The sequence below is a fragment of the Panicum hallii genome, chromosome 7, assembly GCF_002211085.1.
Source record: "Panicum hallii strain FIL2 chromosome 7, PHallii_v3.1, whole genome shotgun sequence".
In the NCBI taxonomy this organism is placed as follows: Eukaryota; Viridiplantae; Streptophyta; class Magnoliopsida; order Poales; family Poaceae; genus Panicum; species Panicum hallii.
In genome coordinates this window covers 33,114,401-33,139,927 of record NC_038048.1, presented here as the reverse complement: position 1 = coordinate 33,139,927, position 25,527 = coordinate 33,114,401, and the positions used below count along the sequence as shown (strand labels likewise).

Genomic DNA, 25,527 nt, shown 5'->3' with positions numbered 1-25,527 from the left:
GGTACGAATGAAGGTTGGCGGGACTGCCTAATAACGTGCAGTTCCGGCTCAATTCATGGCCGTTAGTCTAAGAACAACAAAAACAATGCTCATTTCATATTAACAAAATTGCAAATAAAAAATCGGGGATGGCACATATATCCGGACGTCATCGAGTTAAACAATTTGTTCAAATAAAAGGTCGGCTTGCATGTGGACGCACTAACGCAGGTTGCATCGATCGACGACGGGTGGATCACTCTGTTCTCTTTTATTTGACGTTACTTATTATCTTAATTTTAAGCTAACTAGCATCATATAAAATAGAAGAGAGTGGCATGTACTCTCTCCGTTTTAAATTGTTAGTCATTTTGGCAAATCTAAATTTATAGATTTTAGACATTTAAATAGATATTGTGTTTAGCTATATAGCAAAATTTATACATCTAAATTTGCTAAAATAATTTAAATTTGGAGCGGAGAGAGCAATATATAACCAATATCTATTATATCTAGAGAAACCGGCTAATTAAGTTAGCTGAGATTCCGTTTTCCGGCACAATCATGTACTACGCCATCCTGAAAGGCAAGCGGCCGGCATGAAGAAATTTGTCCTGGCTGCTAAGTAACACTGCGCTGCGGCGCGCCTGCGCGCCAAAACGCGACGTGGATGTGCCAGGCGATGATGTGTACGTGCCCCCAATCAGCTCTAACCACCACTGGTGTCTGGAGGAGCCCTCATTTATTTTCTTTAATAAAAAGAATTTAAATATCCAAAAGCTGGCCCTCGAAAAAGTATTCATGCCCAGCTGCCAACCGTATGTAGAGGCTAATAATACGTACGTGCGGATCCGGTAGGTGTACGCGTCCGCGTCAGCGCTACACACGCGCTCGGACCCGGCCGTAGGTACGTAGAGCCGTCGCCCTCGTAGCTACTAAGGGTGCGTTTGATTGGAATTTTGCACCTGCTTTTATTTTTTAAAAGCTAAAAGCCAACCAAAGGACTTAAATATTCTAGGTGTTTTTATCTAAAAGCAACTTTTGCCGTAGTACAAATGCAAAAGCAACTCCCCTACTTTCAGTGATTTTTTGCAAAAGCCAAAAGCCAACTAAAGAACTTAAACACTCTAGGTGCCTTTGTCCAAAAGCAGCTTTTGTCGCAGTACAAATGCAAAAGCACCTCTCCTAGGCAAAAGCAGATTTTGCCGTAGTACAAATGCAAAAGCACCTCCCCCTGCTTTCAGTAACTTTTGGGGTAAAAGTTTGTATGCTTTTGATTAAACCAAAAGCCAACCAAAGGACTTAAACGTCCTAGATGCTTTTGCCATTTGTTACGCCCTAGGTGCTTTTGCATTTGTCCTAATGCAAAAGCACCTCCCCCTGCTTTCAGTAACTTTTGACTTTGAGGGCAAAATATTATCCACGGGCGTCTCCTCCTGCTTTCAGTAACTTTTAACTTTTGGGTAAATAATTATCCACAGGCTTGTACGCATAGAAATCTACGGGGATTCATCTTCGTCAGGGATTGAACCTGCGACCTCTTGGATCGGGGTGCTGACCATCCCGGTCACGGACGCGTCCCCGAAATCTTGGCATCCAACGTTGTGTAGCATAGCATTGCCATTTTCTTCTCTCCCTTCTTATGCTCCGATGACCTATCTGAAGGGAGATGATCGGAGTGTGTATACTGCTCCTGCGAGCGTGCTGAAAAAGCGAAACATTCTTTGCCGTCCCTGTCCAAAGCGCAGCGGTGGGGCCCGCCGGTCCGCCTCTCTCGTTCGGGTCTCGTTGACCCGTCAGCAACCGCGGCGACTACTGGGGAGGGCAGCGTGCCTGATCTAGCGAAACGACAGAGAAAAGAACACGAAAGCATGGGGGAATTACCGGCACTAGCGCAACGCTGGGCTTCTCTTGAAGGGACGATGATCGATCGACAGAGGAAAACTGAGCTTTTTTTTTTCCTTTTCTGCTAGGAAATGCGGTAGAAGCTTTGCATTGGAGTAGTTTCGTACAAAACACAATCTTTTCGGGAAAAAAAAACTAAGCCATGACAATTATTGTGTTCCACTCTATAAGCAGAATTCCTAAGTGGTAAACAGAGTCAATCCTGAATTGGTATTGTTCTCGTCTGTGTTTAACTCTATAGCTACATATCGTACATAAACGAGAGTGAGAACAGGGCCAGATTCAGGACGAGTTCAATCTAGGAAGGCTTACTTTTTCCTAATCTTATTCCGCCCTCCTCTCGTTTTCTTCCTTCTTTTTTTCTTCATCCATAACTGAAAATTACATTGTTCCATGGGGGTAGAAGGTCGTTACCTCCTTAACAATGCGTACCGGGCTAGCGGCTCCGGTTGTAATTTGGCCACGCTGGACAATCTCACTCCACGACATCCAGAATAAAGGAGCCAATGGTTGCATCGGCCCAGTTGGGATGAATGTAATTTGCATTTTTTTTCTTGAATAAAATGACCAAAACTAAAATATGCGAACAGGTAAAATAGGCATTCTTATATTTTATTATCACAAATATACTCGCTTTGTTTTATAGCCTTCTTAACATAATTGTTTTATAGGCATTCTTTTCTCTGGACACGAAATTAACAAGCGAACACACCGTATACGCAGCAACTCCATTCTGGAAGCGCCCTTTTCACCTCAATCGCGACAGCTCGACGAGACGTGGAGTTCCACCACATCAGTCGGCATCCATCGATCGATCACACGCGCGTGATGGCCGGCCGGGCCCGGCCTCCTCCGCCGAGAAAAGCGTCGCCGTCCAAGCGCGCGGCCGGCACAGGGCGGAGCTGTTCATGCTCGCCGTTCATGGCAAGCCGGACGCACGTCGTCACGCGTTCGTGTGGCAGCAGGCAGCAAAACAAGTTGCGATCGAGTGTGGCAGCAGCAAGCAAGCAGTGCCAACACTGCTCACCTCACTGGCTCTTCACTCGTGTGGATCCAACGAGAAGAGGACAAGGGTGCACGAGGGTGGCTCTGTTCAATCATGAGGAGGTACAGTCCGATGTACTGCCGGCTTGGTCGAGCCATCGAGGGGCGTGTCAGGTCGAGGTCAAAATTTCCAGGGTTGTAGACTTGCAGTCAACACTTGGCATGTGAATACTTGCTTCGGTTCTGTAGAAAAAAAAATGTTGTGGATTTGTTTGTGCTAAAAGAAGGAATGATGCCAGTACTGTACTAGCAGCATCCCAGGAGGAGAAAAGGTTAGAGTCAAATTCAAGTGCAATGTTCAGTATGTTCCCTTGTTTTTATTTTTCAAATTCAAATAGGGAACCCTGTGCGAAAAAGTTTAAGGTCTCATATCGGCGATTCTTTTAGTGGAAAACTCAAGACCCAAGTGATATTTGGAGTGGTTTCTACAATTTTCTCCTTTTTTTTGTTTCTCGGACATGCCAAGGTTGATTGGCCCCGTGGGGAATTTCAGAGTTACCCTCAGAGCGCTGCTGCTGCTTGTGGAGTGGAGGCTTGTAGCGTGCGAGTTTGACCGAGAGAGCAGCTGCAGGTGATGGGCACCAATGTGCGTGCGTGCATGAATGGTCCTTGCCCGGAGCAAGTGAGGCTGCTCGCCTGCTCTCGTGAAATGAAAACAAGGTTGACCGCCCTGCCTTCCCATCACCTTCCCATCCTCTCTTCCTCTCCTCAGTCTCTGGCAGCTAGCAGTAGCTGGTGGCGATGTGACACGACCTCCGTCCTGCTGTTTCTCCTCGCTCCGGCGACGAGCGGGGAGGGATGGATGGAGAGAGACAGAGGTGTGCACTCTGACCCGACCTGGGCGAGGGCGAGCGAGCGATCCATCCATCGACATGATCATCCATGGCGCCATGCACTCGATGCATCAGCTGCTGGCCTGCTGCTAGGCGATGGCACAATCATTTATGGCCGTGTAGTATAATACCCTGCCCTGGCTCGAGTACGTAGTCCTACAGCGCAGAGCAGTTGAGGACCCTGCACCGTACCCCCTGCCCTGCTGCCTCCATGCTCCATCTCTCCTCGGTAAAGACACGGAGGAAGGAACCCTTCTCTCTCCCTCCCGCTCCCTCTCCCTCTCTCTCTCCAAATTATTACCTATACACTGAATTCACTGCGTATCAGGGGGAGAGAGAGCGCGCGCGCGCGACCGGGGGGGGGGGGGGGCAGATCGAGTATTGACAAATAACACCTTCGATGTGGATACCATTTTCTCCCTTTTAAAAGGGCCTATCTACCTTGTACGAGGGCATTTTAAGGACCCCTTTAGCGCAGCTTCGCCGAAACCGCCTTCGGCTTCGTGCTACAGTAAATGGTACTGTAGCGAGGAAGCTGGAAGTTAGAACACAAACGGAGATCCAAAGTAAACTGAGAAACCCAAACCGAGATCCAAAGTAAAGTGAAAAATAGGTAAAGCCGGTGAAGCCAGAAAATATGGCTTCACCAGTTTCAGCTTCGTCTCGCCACAGTACTGCTACAGTAACCCAGCCGAATCCGCTGAATGGCCTGAGCACTACATATGCACCCCGCTTGCCGGCTCCCGTAATGGATAACAGTCCCTTGGTTCCAAAATATAGGTTATTTTGCAAAGCTAGATATATAGATTTTGCAATGCATCTGGATACATATTGTGTCTAGATTTATAATAAAAATATGCATCTAAATTTGCGAAAACGACCTGCAATTTAGAACGGAGAAAGTAGTTAGCTTTAATTTTTGATATTTGCTTTTTAGTTAATTGAGCTTAAAGAAAAAGTAACTCAGCTCGGCTTATTATTAGTAGCTCGAGCCACCAGCTCATAAGGCTCGTGATGAGCCAGCCACAAAAATAGGTTGACCAGATAAAACAAGGAATTATATGATGAAAAGTTCACTAGCTACACTACAACGTTTTTTCACCTATAAAATGAAAATAAATCCGATGAAAAGTTGTAGTAAATAATGCCGAGATCTGCTGACGGTGAAGCATTAATTCTCACAACCTACACTGCCCTCCGAGGTAGCCGTAGTTGAGAATTTGGGATTTCTCGCAGCCAGGAGGCCGACCAGCAGCAGCCGCAGCTAGAGCCGGGCGCATCGCATGCATGATTGCTCATCAGGTCAGACGAGCCGCATGCGGCTAGCTTCCGTGCAGATCCATCCGCGAGCCCATGCCGCCGTGCCAACACTTGCGTTTGCATCTACTACCGGAAATCTGCATGTGTCTCTAGCTCCGAGCCTCTAGTCCCTCTTGCCACTGCAATAACCGGCCGGTCATCATCTACCTAGCTGCTGCTACTACTAGTCTACCACTACACCGGCAGTGACAGTGCCGCAGCATGCACGCCCAGCCACCAACTAGATCGGAGTAGCTCCGGCAGCATGCCCCTGTCCTGTACCGATCCATCCTTCTTGCCGGGCCGGCCGGCCGCCTTGCGTGCTGCCGCGGTGGCGCCGCCGCGGCCTAGGTAGCTGCTAGTGGTAGCTTTCCGGAGAGCCCGAATGGCAGTAGGGACTCGAATGCTCGATGCAGCAGCGTGCATGTGTGTGCAGTGTACACGTAGACAAGATCGTATTCATTTCTGTACGTGTACGTACACCTGGCTCTCGCAGGGCGCGTGCGCGGCTTCGGTGCTGCTGCGCGCATCAGGATCGGCATCAATGCAGGCAGGCTGCTACGCCCCCTCGACTTGTATTGTTTCAGGGAGGTAGGTAGGTAGGGTAGCCTTTCGCACAGAATTCTAGGAGGAGAGGGGAGGCCTGCCCGCTGCGATGCGAGTGAACTACTGGGCGTGCGTGCGCGATCGAGCGCGCTGCCGATTGGTGCACCTCACCTGTCAACTGTCATCATCGGGATGCAAGCAATTGCATGCACTGGCAAAACATGCGTGCAAAGTCCACGCTCCACCGCAACAAGAAATGCGGTGGGTCGGTTTTTTTCTTATTTTGGACAAATCAAGTCAAATGGCTTAGACAGTACTTTGTCGTCCTAAATTATGGATCGTTTATCTTCAAAGGTTATGTATAGTTTTTGCTATACGTATAAATATATGTTGTGTCTAGATATATAGAAAAAATTATATATATAGAAAAGTCAAAACTACCTACAATTTAAGGTGTTGTTTGGATTCTATGTGCTTATAATAAGCCATGTCACATTGAATATTTCGATACCAATTAAAAAGACTAATATAAGTTAAATATAAAACTAACTGCATAAGCCCAGAGCTTATTCGCGAGATGAATCTATTAAGTCTACTTAATTGATTAGCACATGTTTATTGTAGCATCATATGGGCTAATTATGGACTAATTAGGCTTAATAGATTCGTCTCAAAAAAGCCTAGGGGTTATAAAATTTATTTTATCATTAATCTATATTTAATACTCCTAATTAGCATCAAACATCCGATGTGACGGGACTTATAATAAACATTGTAGTAATCAAATCTAGCCTAAGAGTAAAAAATTGGGTGTTAGTTTTCCTTTCAATTTACTCCAGATCGGTGTGCCGTGAAGATGAACGAGCACCAAGATTTGTACGACAAAAATAAAACCTACATGGCTTTTCATCGTAATATTTGTAATTTTCGGTTAAAAAAAAAGATGCGTTGTTTTTCAATTTAACATAATCCCAACCCTTGGCAGGGAAAAAAAAACCCCAATAGCCTAGCAACAGTCATATATATCCTTGCTGTTTAGGTTCCTCCATTGAATGGGCCGCAGCAGTCATGTCCAAGTCCAACCCTCGCCGGCTTGCTCGCTCTCTCTGCAGCCAGCCACCGGCCATAGCCTAGCTCGTAGCTCCAGGGGGTGCGCAGGAATCATGTGTGTAAATCAGGAATAATCATGTGCCTCCACATGGATCGAGTATGGAGTTATACTAGTTCACTGCGTTTCTTATGTTACTAGCTCGCTTAATATATAGTTTAGTGCAATCTTTTGAAGAAAAAGAAGCAAACGAACAACTCGTAATGTATCGCGGAAGTTGCAAACACCCCAAAAATCACTTGATTATGAGCTAATTTTCCTGGCCCCTCGATCTCTCCTGATATGTACGGTTTCGAGGGAAATGCACGTTTTGCTTCCGAGCGAGGTTGAAAGAGGTTTGATTATGAGCAGTGTTTACAAAGTTGGAGACACTTCTTTTGTTGATAGTTTAAATCCAATGTTATGTGTCCATCCAGGTTGTATTTTTCCCTTCTCTTTGATGAAGAGCTTTGCGTTGGTCCTTTTGATGCCTGCATGTTGGAGTTGTGGCATCCATATATCCCCACAGCAATCATGCCATGCTTTAGCTCAAGCTCAGTCAGGTCTACCCTCCACTCCATGCAAAAAAACACAGAGCACCAATTTTTGGAAGCAGCAGAGATCTGGGGAGATCAAAAGGGTTCCCCCTCTTCCCTTTATCCCTTACCTGAGAGGAAAAGAAAAAAGAGCATGAGCGGATTGGATGCTCTGATATAAGGTCACTAGCTAGGGCAACGCCACTGAGACTCATCAGGGAGAAAAGATAAAAGGTGTTGTATTATTACATAGCTAGGGTGGGCCATGGAGATGCATGCATGCCATGCAAGGTAGGAGTATAGTAGAGTAGTGCTGATCTAGCTGAGGCCACTGCATGCTCCATTGTCCGTTCTCATCATCATGCAAGCTTCCCCAAATGGCTCCTCTCCTCAACACGGGGAATTATAGCCGGTGGGTGTGGGTCTCGCTCTCGCTGTAGCACTCCACCCTTTTCTCATTTATGAGTTATGGCGCCGACTGGCCTTCCACTAACGCCTTGCCTCCAAACGGTCCACTTATTATACATGCGTGCTTGGCAAACAGTATGGGGGATGATAGACAGTACCCCATGCACCAAGAATATTGGGGGACTCCACAAACAGGACACAAATTAAGCCGCACAGTGCTCCTTGGCCATCCATGCATGGATAAAGCATCTTATTACTGCTCCATCCGTCTCAAATTATAGATCTTTTTATATTTCTACAAGCTAGATATACATTATGCTTAATATATAATAAAAACTATGCATTTAAAATATCAAAACAATTTTATAATTTGAAACGGAGCTAGGAAAATATCTTACTTCGTGCCTTTTTTGCTAGGGTAGTATACGTATTTGAGGAAAAAGATGATGGAACGATGCGGACTCCCTGCATGCATGGATGATCAGCAACAATTAAGCATTATTCATTAATACCATTCGTGTGGAATAAAAATGGCAACGGTTACGAAATATCCGCGTACCCGCAGAAACCAAATCCGGTGGGCAAGGATACGGGTCTGAGTTTGTACCCATGGGTATGGGCGCGGGTACAACTCTAAACCGAATAGATATCCTGTAACGGATTTGAAAAGATGATACCCGAACCCGCAAACCCGCTGACATGTGGATCCGAATACCCATGTATATAAAACGTCTCTAGGATTTCACCTCATTTCTATCATCATCCCGGCCGCCACCCCACCCAGCTACCAGCGCCCCCCTCGGCCCTCCTCCTCGGGCCCTTGTGCAGCGCCGGCACCGCACCACTCACCCGCACCCCTGCCGGCCGTCGCTCCCCCTCCTTGCTGGCAGTGCCCACCAGGCGCCCAGACCAAGCATCCAGACCATGCGCCGCAGCGACCGCGCCGGCAGCGCCTAGGTACCTGCGGCGGTGGCACCCGACGCCTGTGCCCAGGTCCCCGCGCTGGCCTCGCCCAGGTCTCGGCACTGGCGATGACCGACGCCCGCGCCTAGGCCATGCGCCGGCGGCCCCCGATGCCCGCGCCAGGTGCTCTTCGTCATATTCCTACGCACGGGTACGGGTATCCGCGGGCATGCGGGTATCCGTGGGTAGCGGGTACGGGTGTCGTTTCCTACCTTTGCGGGATGCGGGCGCGCGTGCGGGCACGGATTTTAGCACGCGGATACGGGTTTACGAAATTGAGCACGCGGGTACGGGTTTACGAAATTGATATCCACACGGATTTTAGCCGTTGTCACGTTTAGTGTGGAAGAATGTACTGCGTGCATGCTCGCGCCTGATAGTGAATGCATTTTTTTTAATCTCTGACGAGTAGCATAGTACATAGATGACCATAGTAATGCCCGAGTGGGTCAAGCTAGCCGTACGTACCCCTCCACTACAAAAGCCTGCATGCACGCTAGACCAGCGGAGGGCCAGGCAGTACAGTACATTACAATTACATCCACAGGAACCACAGCAGCAGCAGCAGCCAGCAGGGGCATATATGAGATGAGAATGATGGCGCTGTGCTGCGCCCCTTGGTTTGTGCTGCGTCCATAGTCCATTCATGCCCAACCCCTGCGCTGCACCGCGCACTCTGCCGGCCGGCCTCTGCATGCTGCATGCTGCCGTGCGTGCAATGCGAGCTGCAAGCATGCATGCAGCGCAGTAATGCAAGCACTGACCAGAACCTAAACTCTATTTCATTTTTTTTATTTGAGCAGGAAAAAAAAAGACACGCACAGAACAACGCAAGGCATTTACATTGTGCACACTGTGCATGCATACACTTGTACACTGTGCATATGCTGATGTGCCATTGATGGCACATATGTGTGCCATGTATGTGCAATGATGGTACTATACGCTACGACCGTACCCTACCTATTGGCGAGTTTGTGGGTGTCTCTGCGTGCGCATGCTCTGCAAAATGTGATGTGGGTGATCGACTAGAGATTGTGCGAGCAGAGAGGATCTTCAGGATGGCAGCAAGCGCGTGCGTGCATGAATGAATCAATCAGTCGATCGAGACCAACAAAGAGGAGCGTCAGAGTCAGGTCGAGGAGGACACCAGCCAGCCCAGCTACTACAGTGAGAGGACGTGCCATGGCTGCCTAGCTTTGGAGGCTGGAGCGATATCCTTGGATCGATCCGTCGCCTTCGCCTCTCATCTACGCGTAGGCATCGATCTCTGCAAGCACGCTCAACTGCTCAAGCAACTACTAGCTGTCTGTCTGTAGCTGGGCCTGGGCGGCTATATGCTCCTAGTAAATCCGGATGCGTGTGTTCGATCTCGTCGAGTGTGCGCGTGCAGGAAGAAAGCTTGGCTCCATGCCTGCGGCGGCACTTGCATGTTTTGTTCTTGAGAAAGAAGAGCAAAAATGATTTGATTTTTCCTGTTGAGAAACGCAGGTTTGATCTGTAACTGTAATATATATAATATGTCGAGCAACCGTCAAGAAGGAACTCGCTCTGGTTATTGTTCGGGCGAAAGCGCGCTTCAAAACTCCTTAATTTATCTGAATGGCTAGAAGCCGTTGTGTAATTTTTTTTTCATTGTCTTCATTTCTTTTTTTTTTCATGAGATCAAACCTCTTGTGTAACTTTTCTTTTTTCACGAATACGTAGGAGAGCTGTATTAAGAAGAAGAGTAACAAAGATTTTACATCGCGGAGCTCAAGGCTCAGCGCTGGAGCACACATGCATGAATGTTGGTAACAGAAAAAAAATGCCAGTCGGAAATACCCCTCCTCTTTATTTCTAAAGAAAATACCAGTGCCGTCCAATTTAGTCGGATTCTTACAGGTTGGTTACAGGCCGGAGTGTCCGGTGGTCAACCCGTGCGTGTAGAAATATTATTACGCCGCCCTGTGCGTCCGGTCAACGTGCAATCGATGGATGGACAGCACGTATGTGTAACATCGATCCAGCGGGCGAGCAATCATAGTACAACTCAGAGATGCTGTGGTGAATGAATTCAGGGGGACACGAGGGACCTTTTTGTGGGCCATAATTGATCGAGCTACCTAGCTATCACCGGTGTGCCTATGCCTATGCTAGCTAGCTAGCTACTTCATGGCACGCACTACCAGCAGCAACTCGTCTGGTCGACGTTAATGGACTGTAGTACCATGCATGCAGGCTCCTCTAATTTCCGAGCAAGACTAGAAACACAGGCGCGGCAGCTCTCGTAGGAGCGAACCAGCCATCTCAGTCAATCTCCAACCGTCGTTCCGTATCTTGTTAGATCCGTCATTTACAAACTTCTCTACAAAATTCTCTCCTCTATATCTCATTTCTCTCCAACAACGTTCTCTAAATCTCGTTCTCTATACATTAAACCCTATATTAGAAACGTATTTTATTCCAAATTTTTGTACGTACGTATTTATCATACCTCAGATGCTATGGACATATTTTATTTTTATTTAATCCAGTGTTTAAAACGTAAAAAAAATAGAGAAGAGGAGAGAGAATCTCTCTATATATAGAGGAAACCTGCAGCATTCTCTATTTTAGAGGACCATTTAGAGAACGCTGCTGGAGCATATAGAGAACGAAATCTTCTCTATATATAGGGTAGAGAACGGTTTAGAGTCTCCCGTTGGAAACAGCCTCAGTAGCTTTCAAAATGGGCTGTCGATGTTTGCAATTGCTAACAAAGGGTTCGTGAGAGGTCGTCTCAAACTGTTAATTATAACTCCCAGCTGAATCTAAAGTATGAAGCATGTACTTAAAAGGAAGTACATTTTTTATGGGAGCAAGACCATAGCGCGGGGCCTATATCTCGTGTTGTAGTGTTATAGTTGACGTAGATTTTAGTTCATATATATATATAGTAATTATTGTATGTAGGCAAATGATCAATTTTTTTAAGCAGCGTGGGTAAGATAAATCCGCCGCTTCTTTATTCTTTATAGGTGTCATGGTTTGCAGCCTGCTGTTGCACTTGGTACATATTTTGAGCATTCTATTATTGTGATGCTACTATTTAGGTAGTATATTATTTTAGGTGTCGAAATGGATCTATGACTTTTTTTGCTTTATTTATTATGGTGAAAGGAGGGGTAAAATTATTGAGAAATGAGGAGACACAATTAGCTGAAGACTTAATGTAATTGAGAAATGAGGAGATTTCAACTTTTAATTATGTGGCAATTAATATGACGTTTTATTGTGGAGGTAGCATGAGAAACCATAGAAGAACGGTGGTACGATATTATATTTTTAGCAAAATAGGATCCTATGTTGAACGAATTACGAAAACGTGTTGAATTTACAATTTTGTTGTGTAGCAAAGCTTTAGGTTTCAAAATTTTGAGTAATGTTTGTATTCAAAACTTTTAAAAAGAGTTTTGAATTTGAAATTGTACTATATAATAAAGCTATAGATTTTGAAATTATGAGCAACTTTTGTATTGAACATCTTTTTAATTTGAAGATGTTTTGGTATCCAAATTGTAGGTACAACGGATCCCACATAAGCATTTGTGGAAACGAATTGCGAGAGCATTTTGAATTTTAAAATTTGCTCTATTATAGAGTTGTAGTTCTCGAATATTTGATCAAATTTTATATTGAAAAACTTTTAATTTGAACACGTTTTGATGTTTAAATTATACGCATAATATTGCTCGTGTATAAGAAACGAATGGAACGGGTTGTGGTTTGATTTAATTGAAATCCGAGGGTTCTTCTAAAAAAATTTATGAGAGAGGACCAAGACGGCAGGTTGATTTTATGAAAACTTAAGCTTTTCTTTGCAAATTTTTTTGAACTGGGAAGGTTGGACTGCGGCTTGATTTTGATAAAAATTGTGGGGTTTTTTGAAAAATATCTGACAGAGGAGGCCGGGCTGCATGTTGATTTAGCTAAAGGTCGAGGGCTTTTTAGAAAATGATCGGGACTTGCACGATCTGGACCGTCCGGACGCCCGATCGGTTGGCAAGGAAAGGCGGCCGACGTGGCGCAATCTCTGCCGTTTGGATATGCATGCACGGACTCCGGGGCGTAGCAAATTGAAACGACTAAAAAAGCATGGATGGCTCCTCCTTGTCGTCGCTTCAGCAAGCTAGATGTCTCAATTTTGAACTAAAAAAGCATGGTACTGATCGAGAAACTACAGTGTTAGAATGATTTTGAACGCATTGTTGCAGCTTGTACTTTTCGGCAAACTCCAATGGATGGCATGGCTCCTTCTCGTCGTCACTTGAGGAAGCTAGCGTACGTGTTCCCCTGAACAACACCTGCGGATCAGATTATGGTCTGACCGCCCCCTCCCCCCAAATCCAAGTAGCGAACGAAGAAGACGTGGTGTGCTGTGTCGATCGGCTACGTAGTGGTGGGCCGGGTCTCTGAATCAACAACTCCACCCGCGGCGGATCTGCTCCTCCCTGTGTTGTTGGTTGGGTGTGTGACTGTGGTGCGTGGGCCTGGGTCGTCGATCGCCACGGCACAGGTGTTGGGAAAGGGCCCCAGCGCGCGGCAGGGCCCGTGGGCCCGCGTGGCCGACCGAAGCCCATGCATGCATATGCGCACGCAGAGCCCTGCAACTCTGCGAGAGAGAGAGAGAGAGAGAGAGAGAGAGAGAGAGAGAGAGAGAGAGAGAGAGAGAGAGAGAGAGAGAGAGAGAGAGAGAGAGGGTGGGTGGGGGCAGGGCGGCCGCAGGGTCTGGGTGGTTATTTACTACATTCCCTTCCTTTTCTCCTGGGGCCGTCCCCTTGAATCCCGCCGCAGATCAGCCCCTGTGTCAGCCAGCCATCCAGGCCGCCTGTGGGCACCGCACCTCACCGGCCGGCCAGGCAGCCGGCTGCGTGGATTTCCGCCACCGCTTGATCAGCTAGCTCAGACCATCCGTGGCCCGCCCGACTCCGATCCATCCATGTGGAGAGTCAATGCGGTGTACGGCCGCGGCGGAGGACCGCCGGCATCTGCTGGGCCTCGGCTGGATCGGAGGCCACGTACGTCGTCTACGTCTACGTACGTACGTAATGGAGCAGTACCATCATCATATGGACAAGGCCGCGGAGGCCGATCGTAAGGCGTGGGTAGCCTAGGATTCCACTGCTGCAAGAACTTGTTACTGGCCGGGAGAGACTTTTTCTCTGCCGACTACTGGTATGCATGCATGCAGCTGTTTTGATGATAAGGAACTTCATTTTGCAAATGGAACCTGTTTCAGTCTGCGTTTTGTACAGCTGCTCTGAGCAGCTAGCGTCGGCAGGGAGGTGTTTGCAATTCTCTAAAATCTCCTCGACGACACTCGACAGTAATTTTGGTTAGCTGTAAACGAAAGAAGAAGAAGAAGAAGAGATTGTTTGCTGTGAATAATTCAAACTCGCGTGGATCCTTGAAAGACGGACCTGTCCCTGCATGCATGTCGATCGGCCGCCTCATGCAGAACACGCAGCACACTGCTGCTACCTGCAGCTAGCAGTAATCCTTTTCATATGAGCACACTAAGATTAGTTTAATCACTGTGGAATGGAGACGCATTGCCATTTCGTTAGTCTAGCACCCATGCGGCGCAAGCACCTTTGTGGTCACGCGTGACGCTCGCTGTCCTCTATAGTTTAACCGTGATTGCAACAACAACAAGGTCGCGTCTCGCGGAAGACGTGTGTGCGTACGTGTCGCGGCGCATCACGTCGGCAGACCGAGGGGGACGTACACTGACACGGAGTAAAAGTTGGTCCATGCATGCATGCGATTAGGAAGGAATCTCTGCCGTGGCCGCGGCGTACGGACGCTGGAACATCCATCAAATTAAATGCACTCACTGCTGATCTAGTGTCTAGTGTATCATTTCCTAATCTTGTGTCCTGCTAGTAAAAATCACAAAGTGGAAAGAAAAACTTTTGTATCATTTCGACCCTAGTAGGTTGAAAAAGTTTTCACTTTTACCATCGATCTCCCCCCATGCATGCATGGCACTCATATATGCATGGATGCCAATAATTTTACTGCGTACTGATCCAACATCCAAACGTCTTTGAGCTAGTAGTAGGGTTTTTGACCGATCCATCCATGGAAGTTAGTGCCCGTAACTAGTTGATGACAGAAACAAAAAGCGCCACTGATGGCGTCTGCGGGGGAGACGAGGGACAGGAGGAATATGTTTGCAAAGGGGCGCTTTGCTTAAAAGCGGGATTAATTATGCAAAGCCAGCAGACACGATGATTACCTGCACTGATGCAGGCAGGCAGGCAGGCAGGCAGGTCATCAGGTTTCGGCCAGAAGCAAGCGACTACAAAACGCATGGATGCATGGATGGCCGTCAGGGAATATTTGGGGGCCAGCAGGCGCATTCATGCATGCATGCCATGCTTTTCTCTGAGAGCTCGCTCGCTCCCCGGTCTCTTGCTCCCTAGCTAGCAGTAGCTCTCGTCGTCCACATTTCTGTGAGACTGTCACTGCTGCTTGGATGCAGGTGTGTATATTTACTGTCAGCTGACAAGGGTGTGTGGTACAGTACAGTACAGTACAGTACGTACGTGTGCTGACACTGCACCACACTGGTGGCAGCAGGGGATGAAATGAAGAAACAAGTGGCTGGGCCCTGGCAGTAGGGTAGTTTTTTTTTCTTTAAAAAAAAAGAAATGCCGCGGCGTGTATGCTTTCCATGGGAATGTGTGGGCTTTCCTGTGCATGGTGAAGGCCATGAGTATGGACATAATAGAGCTTTCCATGCCTTTGTTTCTGTTGCATATACTCTACTCTATCCTCGTCGCCTTCAGATCAGCAGTCTGGTTTTTGATGCTATCGATGATCGCTGTCACAAGCACATGCTGAGGGTACTTCATGTCGTCACCTGGCATGCTGCAAGTCTCTGGCAGCTAGAGTGCCATTGGTTTGGGTTCTGCTGGCTAGGCCTGGTCTCTTTCTTTCTTGGTAGTACTGGATTGCGCTGATATGAAAATCACTACTGCTTGAGGATTACTACTTGCTTGTCCTGATGGATTTGCGGAAACTATGAATCCTGCTACGACGATATCATTTCATATATAGGATTCTACTAGAAGAACTGACCTGAGCTAGCTGTTCATAGTATTATTGTTAAATGTTTAGCTTAAGGAACATGGACTTATTATACATTAAGGGCCTGTTTCAAAAAGAGGTTTTAGGATCCAAATTATTGTACTGGGATCCAACACAAACCTGGACTGAATTCAAAAATAGGTTAGCAAGAAATTAAGAGATCAGGAATCTGCAAAATTTAGGGGACCGAGGGAACGGCCCCTTTTGGCCATATAAGTATCATCCGCCGTTGGTGGAAACCCAGGGCGACATGCTTAAGATTCAAGAACACACATGAAAGTCTGTCAGACGTCGTACCGAAAAGAAGCGCAGATTATTAATTGGTAGATAAAGCTGGGAAAAGACGAGCGTGCACACTGGGCATAAGGAATAACCGTACCGGTATGTAGTGCCTTCTGTTGTGGATGCATGCTAGCTACATGCAATTACAAAAGAGCTAAATGTTCAACCATGTTAAGGCGTAAAGCTACTACTCCTTGCCCTGACTGCCCTTTACATTTGCTAGTCTGTCGGCTGTGGATTCTTGGGCTGGGGACACACAGCATGCATGCATGCATGCGTATGGTAGCTAGCAGCCTATTAGTAGACATGCATGCAATGGATCAGATGGCAAAGGCGAAAAGGAGCAAGAAAGGCCAAGGCCAAGCAAAATAAAAGGTCAGGGGGACCCATATCTCTAAAGAAGGTGTGACGGTTTATCTTTTCAAGCCCTAAGTTACTCTCCCATATACACCTTTCAATTTCCTTTTGGCAATGTCTACAGCACGTACACGGATCGATCAGGCGTGCGTTGAAATGATCACATCCTCAAGTGCTACCGTATCACTGTGCCAGCAGTAGTGAGAGTGCTTTGCCAATTGCCATTGCCATCCATGCCTCATTGTCATGCCACTAGCTAGACCAATGAGCGCAGGAAAAGAACAGGCAAGCGAAAGAGGCGTATGGCGAGAGACATCACACCATTCCCCACTACGCTCTTCAGAGTTCAGACGCATCATAGGCCATCACTACATGCATGGAAAATTCAAACAGAGCGCAAAATAAAAAAGTGCATCTCGTTTTCATAAGAGACGACGCATCGCTTTCGCTGGCCGTGCATTTTCTCGATCGTACAGAAAAAGGGAATCGAGCTAGGCGAAAAGATGCCTGGGCGTGCATGGCCCATGCAATAGTACTAAATATACATGCATGTCTCGCAAAAGATGCTACAAGGCATGCATTTGTTTATTCCGCTAGCTCTTCCATATAATAAAGGTTACGTGACGTCACGTGCAACTATGCCGCCGAATCGTCGCATATGTCCGTTGGAGATAACAATATTTGAGAATAAAATAAAAAGTTGGAGATAACAATGTTCTAAAATAAAATAAAATATTTTCTTCGGCGGACACGTACGATAATACAACGGCTAGTCGCGCGCGCTATAAATAGACCTCCCGGAAATAACCAAGCACTCAAAAGCTTGTCCATCTTTGTTCCTGAGATCGAGTGTGCTATCACACGGAAAATGATGGGCTTGGAAGCCCAAGATAAGCCAGGACAATTGGCCCGTTAAAGCCCATGTGAAAACATTGAGAGTCGACCAATAAGCTAGGTCACTAACCGGCCATGTGGAATGTTGATTTCTATGCACACATTTTTTAAAAAATCTTTGTTGGGTGTATTCCATAATTCATCGAGTCTCTCTGTAGCTAGTACTCTGTACTGCATTTTTCATGTTAAGTTTAGTTGAACCTCGACACTATGTACAGTGCTTTTGGAAGTTTTTTTATACCTCCAAACCATCTCAAGTTCTGAACCGCTTGTATTGAACAATGCAAGTTCTTCTTCAATCAGTGCAGTTCCTTCACAATCACGTGTATCACCACTTCAAATTTGATCCCTTCTTATAACATACTCTAATTAATAACTTGTTCTAAACGATATGTATTAGAAAAATAGAGCGAGTATCCACCGGCCAAAAACATACGCATGATTGCTGCACGTACCTGTTGTATTTGGCAAATAATATCCAAGCACGATTGCCATCGTATATAACTTAACAACTTTTATGCTTTGTTTTTTTTGGACCTTGTGATAGATGATGAAGCCATAAAAACTGTTTTAGCTTCGAAATCATCAATCAAGGCATAAAAATACCCAAACAAAGAGTAACAAAGAGTTTTTATATTTTAGCAATGCAAAGGTAAATGTTTTTCTGACTAACTGGATTTCAAACGCTAGCATAACTAATCCCTGCTCCCTTTGTACCAAATTATAAGTTGGTTTGTTTTTTTATACATAGTTTTTTCTATACATGTAGATATATACTATATCTAGATATGAAATAAAAATTATGTATCTTGAAAGATGACTACAATTTGAAACGGAGGGAACACATCAAACCACTGGTTATTGTCTAATAGGAGGACTCATAATTCCGTATCCATCTGGTTGGATCGGGGGCTATTCCCGGTCACATAGGTGACTGGGATCTGATCCATCACAGAAGGACAGCCCATGCGCTCCCTCCTCCCCATCTTCTTCATCCCGACACCGTCTCCTCCTCCCCATCTTCTTCCTCCCGGCGCTGCCCCCTCCTCCAGAGCCCCGGCCTACGGCTGCCGCCCGCCGCCGCCGCGCCGCCCACCGGCCCATCCACCACCCCTTGGCACGCCACCGCAGCATCGGCCTTCTTCTTGCCCCCGCCGGCATCCACCGCGCACGGGGTCCAGCCCCCACCCCGCCGGCGGTACTCCCGCGCCGTCTCGCCTCCACCACCGTCCAAACCGCCGCCACCGCCGGATCACCACTGACCTTCCCTCTGGAGCTGCCGGCTATGGAAGCCGCCCCCATTCCAGAAAACTCGAAACCCTAAAACCACCACCTCAGCTGGTGGTGACTTCGCCGAGGTGGGAGGTGGGGGAGCGGCTGGCGGCGCCGCCAGCCGCTCCCCCCACCTCCCACCTCGGCGACCGCTCCAACCTCTCCCCCTCCCCCTCCCCTCCCCTCCCTACCTTGGTGGCGCAGCGAGCGGCGGTGGCAGCGGTAGACCATAGATAGACCTTGTGTGATAGGTCTGTGACAGGTCCGTACGCAGTCGCGCGCGACCTCCATTATTTCCGTTGGATCCATGGTTCGGAAGTTCTGCACTTCTGCTGCAAGCCGAATCGATCTGACCTGGGCCAAATGTTCCGAAACAACGAGGAACCCAACGGCCCATCCTATCTACCAGCCCAGCATACGCAAAGCCCCCACCCCCAGCCCATGGGCCACGAAGCAGCCGGCTGGCAGAAGCAACGAACGAACGAATAGGTCGTCCCGGAGGAGGATCGCATATTCGCAGCCGCCTCAGTAGTCAGCTCTCGCTATCCGCCCTCCTGCGCCGCTCGCGTGCGCGCGCCGCGCCTCACCTCGCCGCCGCCGCCGTCCCGGTCGCGATGGCCCTGCGCCCCCCGGAGCTGCGGTGGCTCGGCTCGCTCACCCGGCCCGGCCGCCTCGCCCCGTCCCCGCTCGCGGCGCTCGCCTCCCCGCGCCGCCGCCGCCGCGCGCCGTCCCCGTCCCCTTCACCCTCGCCCTCAGACTCCTCCACCCCCTCCACCGCACCTGTATCCACCGGTAAGTCTCCCCACCGCCGTTGTGGTTGTTGGGCTAGTGGCGAGGGAGAAATGTTACGGTTGTTTGATCCCAAGGGTTTGCCCTGCTTACCCGGGTGGGCGCTGGGCATTCTGTGCAGGCGGGCCTGGGGCGGAGGGTTTCGAGGGGCCGGAGTGGAAGAAGGTCAGCGCCAAGCGGTTCGGCTTCAAGGAGTCCATGATCCCCGCCGAGGCCTGGAACGTGCTACACCGCCTACGCAGCAGAGGTGCGTCCTCGGCCTTGATGCCCTGCCAGTGTCTGGTTTATCTGTTGTGGTCAATCCCGAATTGTCACCGTTGAAGTTGGATTTCAGTTCGAGGTCAAACGATTGAACTAGTGGATGAGCGCTACGGATGAGGGCACATCAGTTTGAGCAAACTCAATTATACATAGTTACTGGTCAGCTGTCAAAGCGATTGAGACTGGATTGAACACTAAGCTCATAGCCTTATATGGAAGCAAAGTTAATACTTGCATTTGACCAATTTGACTTAACAAGAACCTTCAGTTAGGTATACTGTAACTGAATATAAATACTGTTTTATTGACTTTGCAGTTTGCATACAAATTTGAGTAGCATGAATGAAATCAATTTTCACAGCGAAACATGTTTGGCAGACTTTATTTTTGTGAAAGATACAAATGTTATTACTGGAGAAACGGCTAATCGGGTAGGAAACTGTAAACCACATTTGTATCCTGTTGGGTACCAGTAGTCAATTAATATAGGTAGTTCATATTGCTTTTATATCATGTCAGATATAAATAGCCAATTACTTTGGATGGGGAAAGTATGGACATTTTGTGGTGTTATGGTTGTCAGAAGTCACAACATGATCCTGAATTATTGTTCAAGACAATACCTGATTCTGCAAAAGAGGACACCATTTCTATTTGAAGTGTATTACAAGAGTGCTATGAGTGCTATCTGGTTGTTTTGTTCCTAATAATATTCAGGGATTTTGATTTGGTGCTATTTTAGATAGTTCTACGAGTAGACTAATGGTTTCAACAACATGGCTATTAGTTGAATTTTTTGCACTATAAAAATAGGGAAATAAAGATTAAAAAAGCTGAAGTATTGTTTTTTTCTATAAAATTAACTACCCAGTACTCCTTGCACAACTGAGTTGAGGCTTATGACACATTCAAACACCTACATCTTGCATAACATTATAAGATGTGTGATTTTACAGTGATCCTACCACAACCTTGCTAGGAACAGGACTCTATTACAATCCTACCATTTACGGCTGATGGTATGATTTATGTTGTTTTGGTGATGGGTTATAGGATCCCATGCTTAGGGTCATAATTGTAAGATCCTTTCATTTTGATTTTCTATCTGTTGATTTGTAGTTGTGTGAAGATATCAGATTAATTGTTGTTTTTAATATACTTCCAAAATAGTTTTTTCAATATGAAAGCTTGTTCATTCCTCGACTATATTGTTGCGGGAATTTGTGGAATCTATGCTTGTTATATGTATTTAATGCTAGCATGTTATGAGTTAAGAACTAATAAATTAAATCTATAATACATCTTGCTTATTTTGGCATCTAGGTTGCATAGACCTCAGGTCATTTGATATAGGTGATCTAAATATATGCACGAAAGCTTTGAGGGGTGCCTTGTTGCATAGTGTTGTATCCATTGGATGATTTTGCTTCCATTGTGTCTTCCTCTCCATCTGTTAATTAGGTGCTTGAGTACCCTTTGTTGTTGGGGGTTTGTTGCACTCCTGGTTTTGTTTATATGTTTCACTTTTTTGTGCAGGATATGATGTGTACCTTGTTGGTGGTTGTGTTCGAGATCTCATAATGAAGAAGACACCGAAAGATTTTGACATAATAACAACAGCTGATCTTAGGCAGGTTATAACTCAAATTAAAAAGGATGCTATCATGATGTAGTGGAATTATTGGAATGAAATAGTCCACTCAAGTTTTGGGGCGTACATTTCTTGGAGCTATTGATTCATTGGATTGTGTAAATAGTTAAGTTTGCTGTTATAGTTTTGCAAATAGCTAGTACTACATTGTTGCTAAAAGCTATAAAGTATGGCGCAGTTGTGACTTATTTGCTGGCTTTAACCATAGAGGTTATTTTGGTGTATTAGGTGCAAAATTTCAGTTTTGAAATGAAGATATACTTTGACCTTGTATATACCCATATATCCAAGCCATTACATATCAGTACGGCTTATGTACCAGTGCCAAATAAGTTATCAATGTGTATGCTCGTTTAAATTTCTCCTACTTATGTAGTGCTTCTTTAGTTATCACATGTTATTAATTTGGGTTAAAGAAACACCTTTTGTCTAGTTTGACCCAGATGGTGATCGATTCATTCTGATTGTGAAGTTTCATGTTCAGAATTTGTAGTTTAGCTGCCAAAGAAAATTGCTTATACAATGTGTTTGTGCCAATTAAGATTATTATTTTAATCTCTGCAGGTGAAAGACACTTTCTCAGGATCAGCTGTTATAGTGGGAAGGCGTTTCCCCATATGCCATGTACATGAGAACAATTCCATTGTTGAGGTTAGTGTAACTCTTTTACCGATTGTAAATAGTAGTACCCTCTGCATAATACATACCTCTAGTCATCAACTACTTCTTGGCAAACTGCACGCTTTGTTGCTGTCATCTGTTGATTCAGTTTTTCCATTTGCTTTCGAGTGTGCAGCTAGCCAGTTATATCTCATTCTTCTTATTCGCAGGTGTCTAGTTTTAATACTTGCGCAAGGGGGTCAAGTGGCAGCCCGATTTACAATTCAAAGAGCCAAAACTGTAGCAAGAATGATTTTGTTCGCTGGAGAAACTGTCAAGGGAGGGACTTCACAATAAATGGGTTAGTGTTTCTGTACTTTTGAATGTAACTGGATGCCATATTGCAGGTTGTACTATTTTCTTTTGTTTTGAATGTGCAGGTTAATGTTCAACCCATATTCAGAAAAGATCTATGATTACTTGGGAGGCATTGATGATATTAAGAAAGCTAAGGTCTCTGGTACTTGTTTATTTCATTTTTGCATTAGTTTAAAAGTCCTTTTTCTGCGCTCATTTTGCAGTCTTCTTTGTCCTTTCAACAGGTTCGTACTGTAATTCCTGCTGGCACTTCATTCCAGGAGGACTGTGGTCAGTATCCAGAGTTTAACCATTTATTTGATTGTTGTTCTACTCTTTCTGTGTGATCATTGTCATTGATACAATCATGTAATTAACAGCCCGTATTCTACGTGCAATCAGAATTGCAGCTCGGTTAGGGTTTAGCTTCCCCAAAGAAACAGCTTATTATGTGAGAACACTTGCCTGCTCAGTGGCAAGACTTGACAAGGTCTTTTTCTGGCATGGACAATCTGGTTTCATTATATCAATGACACTTTGACTTATCTAACGAACTGCTATGAAGTAGCTCGTATGTTTTCCTCTTACTGATTAATTTATTTACAATTTTGCAGGGAAGAATACTCATGGAGATGAACTATATGCTTGCTTATGGTTCAGCTGAAGCTTCTTTAAGGTTGCTTTGGAGATTTGGTGTCCTTGAACATTTGTTGCCCTTTCAGGTAAGCCCCATGGCCAACAGGAAGGGACATATATTGAAATCAAGTATTTGTAGAGCTTGTGGTTCTTGTGCTTTTGACTAAATGATTTGGTTGGACTATACAGGCAGCTTATTTTGCTTCAACTCGTTTTAAGAGGAAGGATAAAGGAACCAATATGCTACTTGTAAGTTTTAAATTGGTTACTATTTTATTGTGGTCATGTAGATATAAAGTAATTGCACATGCCACATTATGATTGAAAAGAATTCAAATCTTCAATTGACACGCTGTAAATGAAATTGAAACTTGTGTTTGTTGTGCTCTTCTCGCTCCATGTCCCACTTTGCAGAGCAGAACATTTCCTCATGTTCAGTAGAATTTGTGGCAGATTGTCAGTCTTATATAAATTTGAATGAAGATTTTCTGATCGCAGATCTTGATGGATTCAGATTGAATATTCTGTCAGCAATGGCACTTCTTTGTTTTGTTGGCATGCTACTAATCCAAATACGCACTATAGATTTTTTAATGGAACTTTAGTTGCTGTTTTTGTTCAATTTTTTTATGTACTTGGTAGATTTGTCATTATGTTGATTATGTTATCAATTCTTTGCGCAGGTTTTATTTTCTAAGCTGGATAATTTTCTTGCACCCAACAGGCCATGCCATAATAGTCTATGGTGAGTAAATTATCCAACTTATTATTGGCAGACAAGGAAAAAAATATGTATTTCATTTCTAGCTGATGTGGACTCTTTACATTATCGAAACTGGAGTAATTGAGTTAGTTTTGTTCTCCCTAACATATTCTACTTGCTCTATCACTATAGGATAAGCCTTTTAGCCTTTCATGAAGCTTTGGCACGCCAACCATGCGATCCTTTGGTGGTGGCTACTTTTGCACTAGCCTTCTACCTGGGAGGTGATATGTCATTGGCAGTGGATATTGGAAAATCAATCAACCGGCAACATGATACTAGCTTTCGAGAGCTTTTAGAACCCAAAGTCTGGGCTGATAAGCATTTGGTGGATGAGGTACAAAGCTTTGCTGCATTGATGAAGCAGGCGCTAACTGAAATGACTGATGAATATTTTGTCGCAAAAGCTATGGCGAAAATTCCTCAAGCACCATCCTCAGATCTTGTAAGCACTACCGACTCTAGTCTTCCATTTTTAAGTTAGATGTTTAATCTGCGAGAAAGGTACATTGAAGTCATGGGAGTGTGACAGATATCAAATTAATTCACATTGTCGAAAATTATAATTAACATGAGAAATGAGTTGGCTTTCATTCTGTTAGTATTATTTTGTTCTAAGGTAAGCAAATAGAATTAATTGTTGTTTGTGATGCTGTTAACTGTCCTGATCCTGTAGTTAAAGTCACTGGAGTGGGAAAGGCAGATACCAAATTAGTTCACATTGTTGAAAATAACAATGATAAACATGACAATTGAGGCTTTGGCTCTCATTTTGTCAATAAAGTAAGCAAAGAATTAAGTGCTACAAGTGATGCAGCTAACCATCCTGATGGTTGTGCTTAAAATTCATGGGAGCGGGGCAGACATCAAGTTAGTTCACAATGTTGAAAATAACTAAGCAAGACATGAGAAATGAGTTTTTGGTCTTTATTCTGCTAATGCTTGTTTATTCTAAGGTATACAAAGAATAAAAGGTAGTGTTGATGCTAACTGTGCAAGTGCTGGTTTATGATGCTAACTGTTGTTTTTATTTCCTGTTAAATAATCAGTTTTATCCTACTCTAGGTATTTATACCACTACAAGCATACCTGAAGGTTGTCAAATTCATTGAGTGTGTTCAGTATGGCAAAAAAGAGCGTGGCTATGAACCAAAAAGTGATGGGAAGATCAATTACCATAACCTGTCTTATGGTACACATGCAGAAATAAGAAATCTCTTTACACTGGTCGTTTTTGACACACTATACCCCACAGACATGGAGGATCAACATGATGGCAGTTCTTGAAAGTAGATCGTGATTAGTGTGAACCATTCAAGGCGTTCAGGGGACCTGAAGCTTTGCTCGATCATAATAGATTACCAGGGCCAGAAATTGAGGTGCTGCAGCAAAGGCGGAATATCAGTTGCCATTGGCCTATTGCTTGTTCTGATGCTGCTGGTACGTTCTCATCGTGGGCCTACGTCACATGGCTAGAGCTCAAGCTTTCTGGGTGGAGTTGATAGTTTTCTAAATAAAACAGACTGTAGGGAGTTCATATTCTTTCTAACTGTTGCAGGTGCTGTCATAATGTGAAAACCATTAATATGTTGAATTTGTTCTTGGACCCTTTCTGGACAAGGGAATAGAATATGTGAAAACCATTCAATTTAGTCCCCAAATTTTTTTTCCATGGCCAAAATCAAACCCAATTGCATGTTCTATTCATCAAGTTATCATTAGTGACTTTTTGAGCACGTCTGTAGCTAGCCACCTAACAATCCAGCCAGATAATTTGAATTAACGAGTCTTTGAATTATGTAACAGCAGGGGATACACCCTTCAGATGAATTATTTTGGGTCATCGTCCAGTGATGGCAAAATTTATTGCACAAGCTACTGTCAACGTCGCATCTTCTGATCCTTGTGAAAGGAAAATAAAAATGTTACATATTTGAAAAAATGAATTT

General features: G+C 45.2%; 1 protein-coding gene across 2 annotated transcripts; it reads left to right on the top strand.

The window, feature by feature from the left end:
- Positions 1–19,034: 19,034 nt before the first annotated feature.
- LOC112899973 (poly(A) polymerase I-like) lies at positions 19,035–25,248 on the top strand. 2 transcript variants are annotated; one of them, XM_025968655.1, is made up of 13 exons: positions 19,035–19,313; positions 19,432–19,557; positions 21,108–21,205; positions 21,787–21,873; positions 22,053–22,183; positions 22,263–22,335; positions 22,425–22,470; positions 22,560–22,669; positions 22,794–22,901; positions 23,005–23,064; positions 23,499–23,560; positions 23,711–24,023; positions 24,644–25,248. In XM_025968655.1, exons 1-13 carry the CDS (start codon positions 19,136–19,138, stop codon positions 24,863–24,865), a joined length of 1,614 nt encoding a protein of 537 aa, XP_025824440.1. In that variant the 5' UTR covers positions 19,035–19,135; the 3' UTR covers positions 24,866–25,248. The 2 variants fall into 2 exon arrangements, with proteins under 2 accessions (XP_025824440.1, XP_025824441.1); XM_025968656.1 differs by having other exon boundaries at positions 24,628–25,248.
- Positions 25,249–25,527: the final 279 nt, after the last annotated feature.

Excerpts from the sequence above, each read along its gene's own strand:
- LOC112899973 (XM_025968655.1), top strand. The coding sequence starts at position 19,136 with ATGGCCCTGCGCCCCCCGGAGCTGCGGTGGCTCGGCTCGCTCACCCGG. Across the intron at positions 22,184-22,262 it reads AGGGACTTCACAATAAATGG|GTTAATGTTCAACCCATATT; the intron begins GTTAGTGTTTCT and ends TTGAATGTGCAG. Across the intron at positions 22,670-22,793 it reads CAGTGGCAAGACTTGACAAG|GGAAGAATACTCATGGAGAT; the intron begins GTCTTTTTCTGG and ends ACAATTTTGCAG.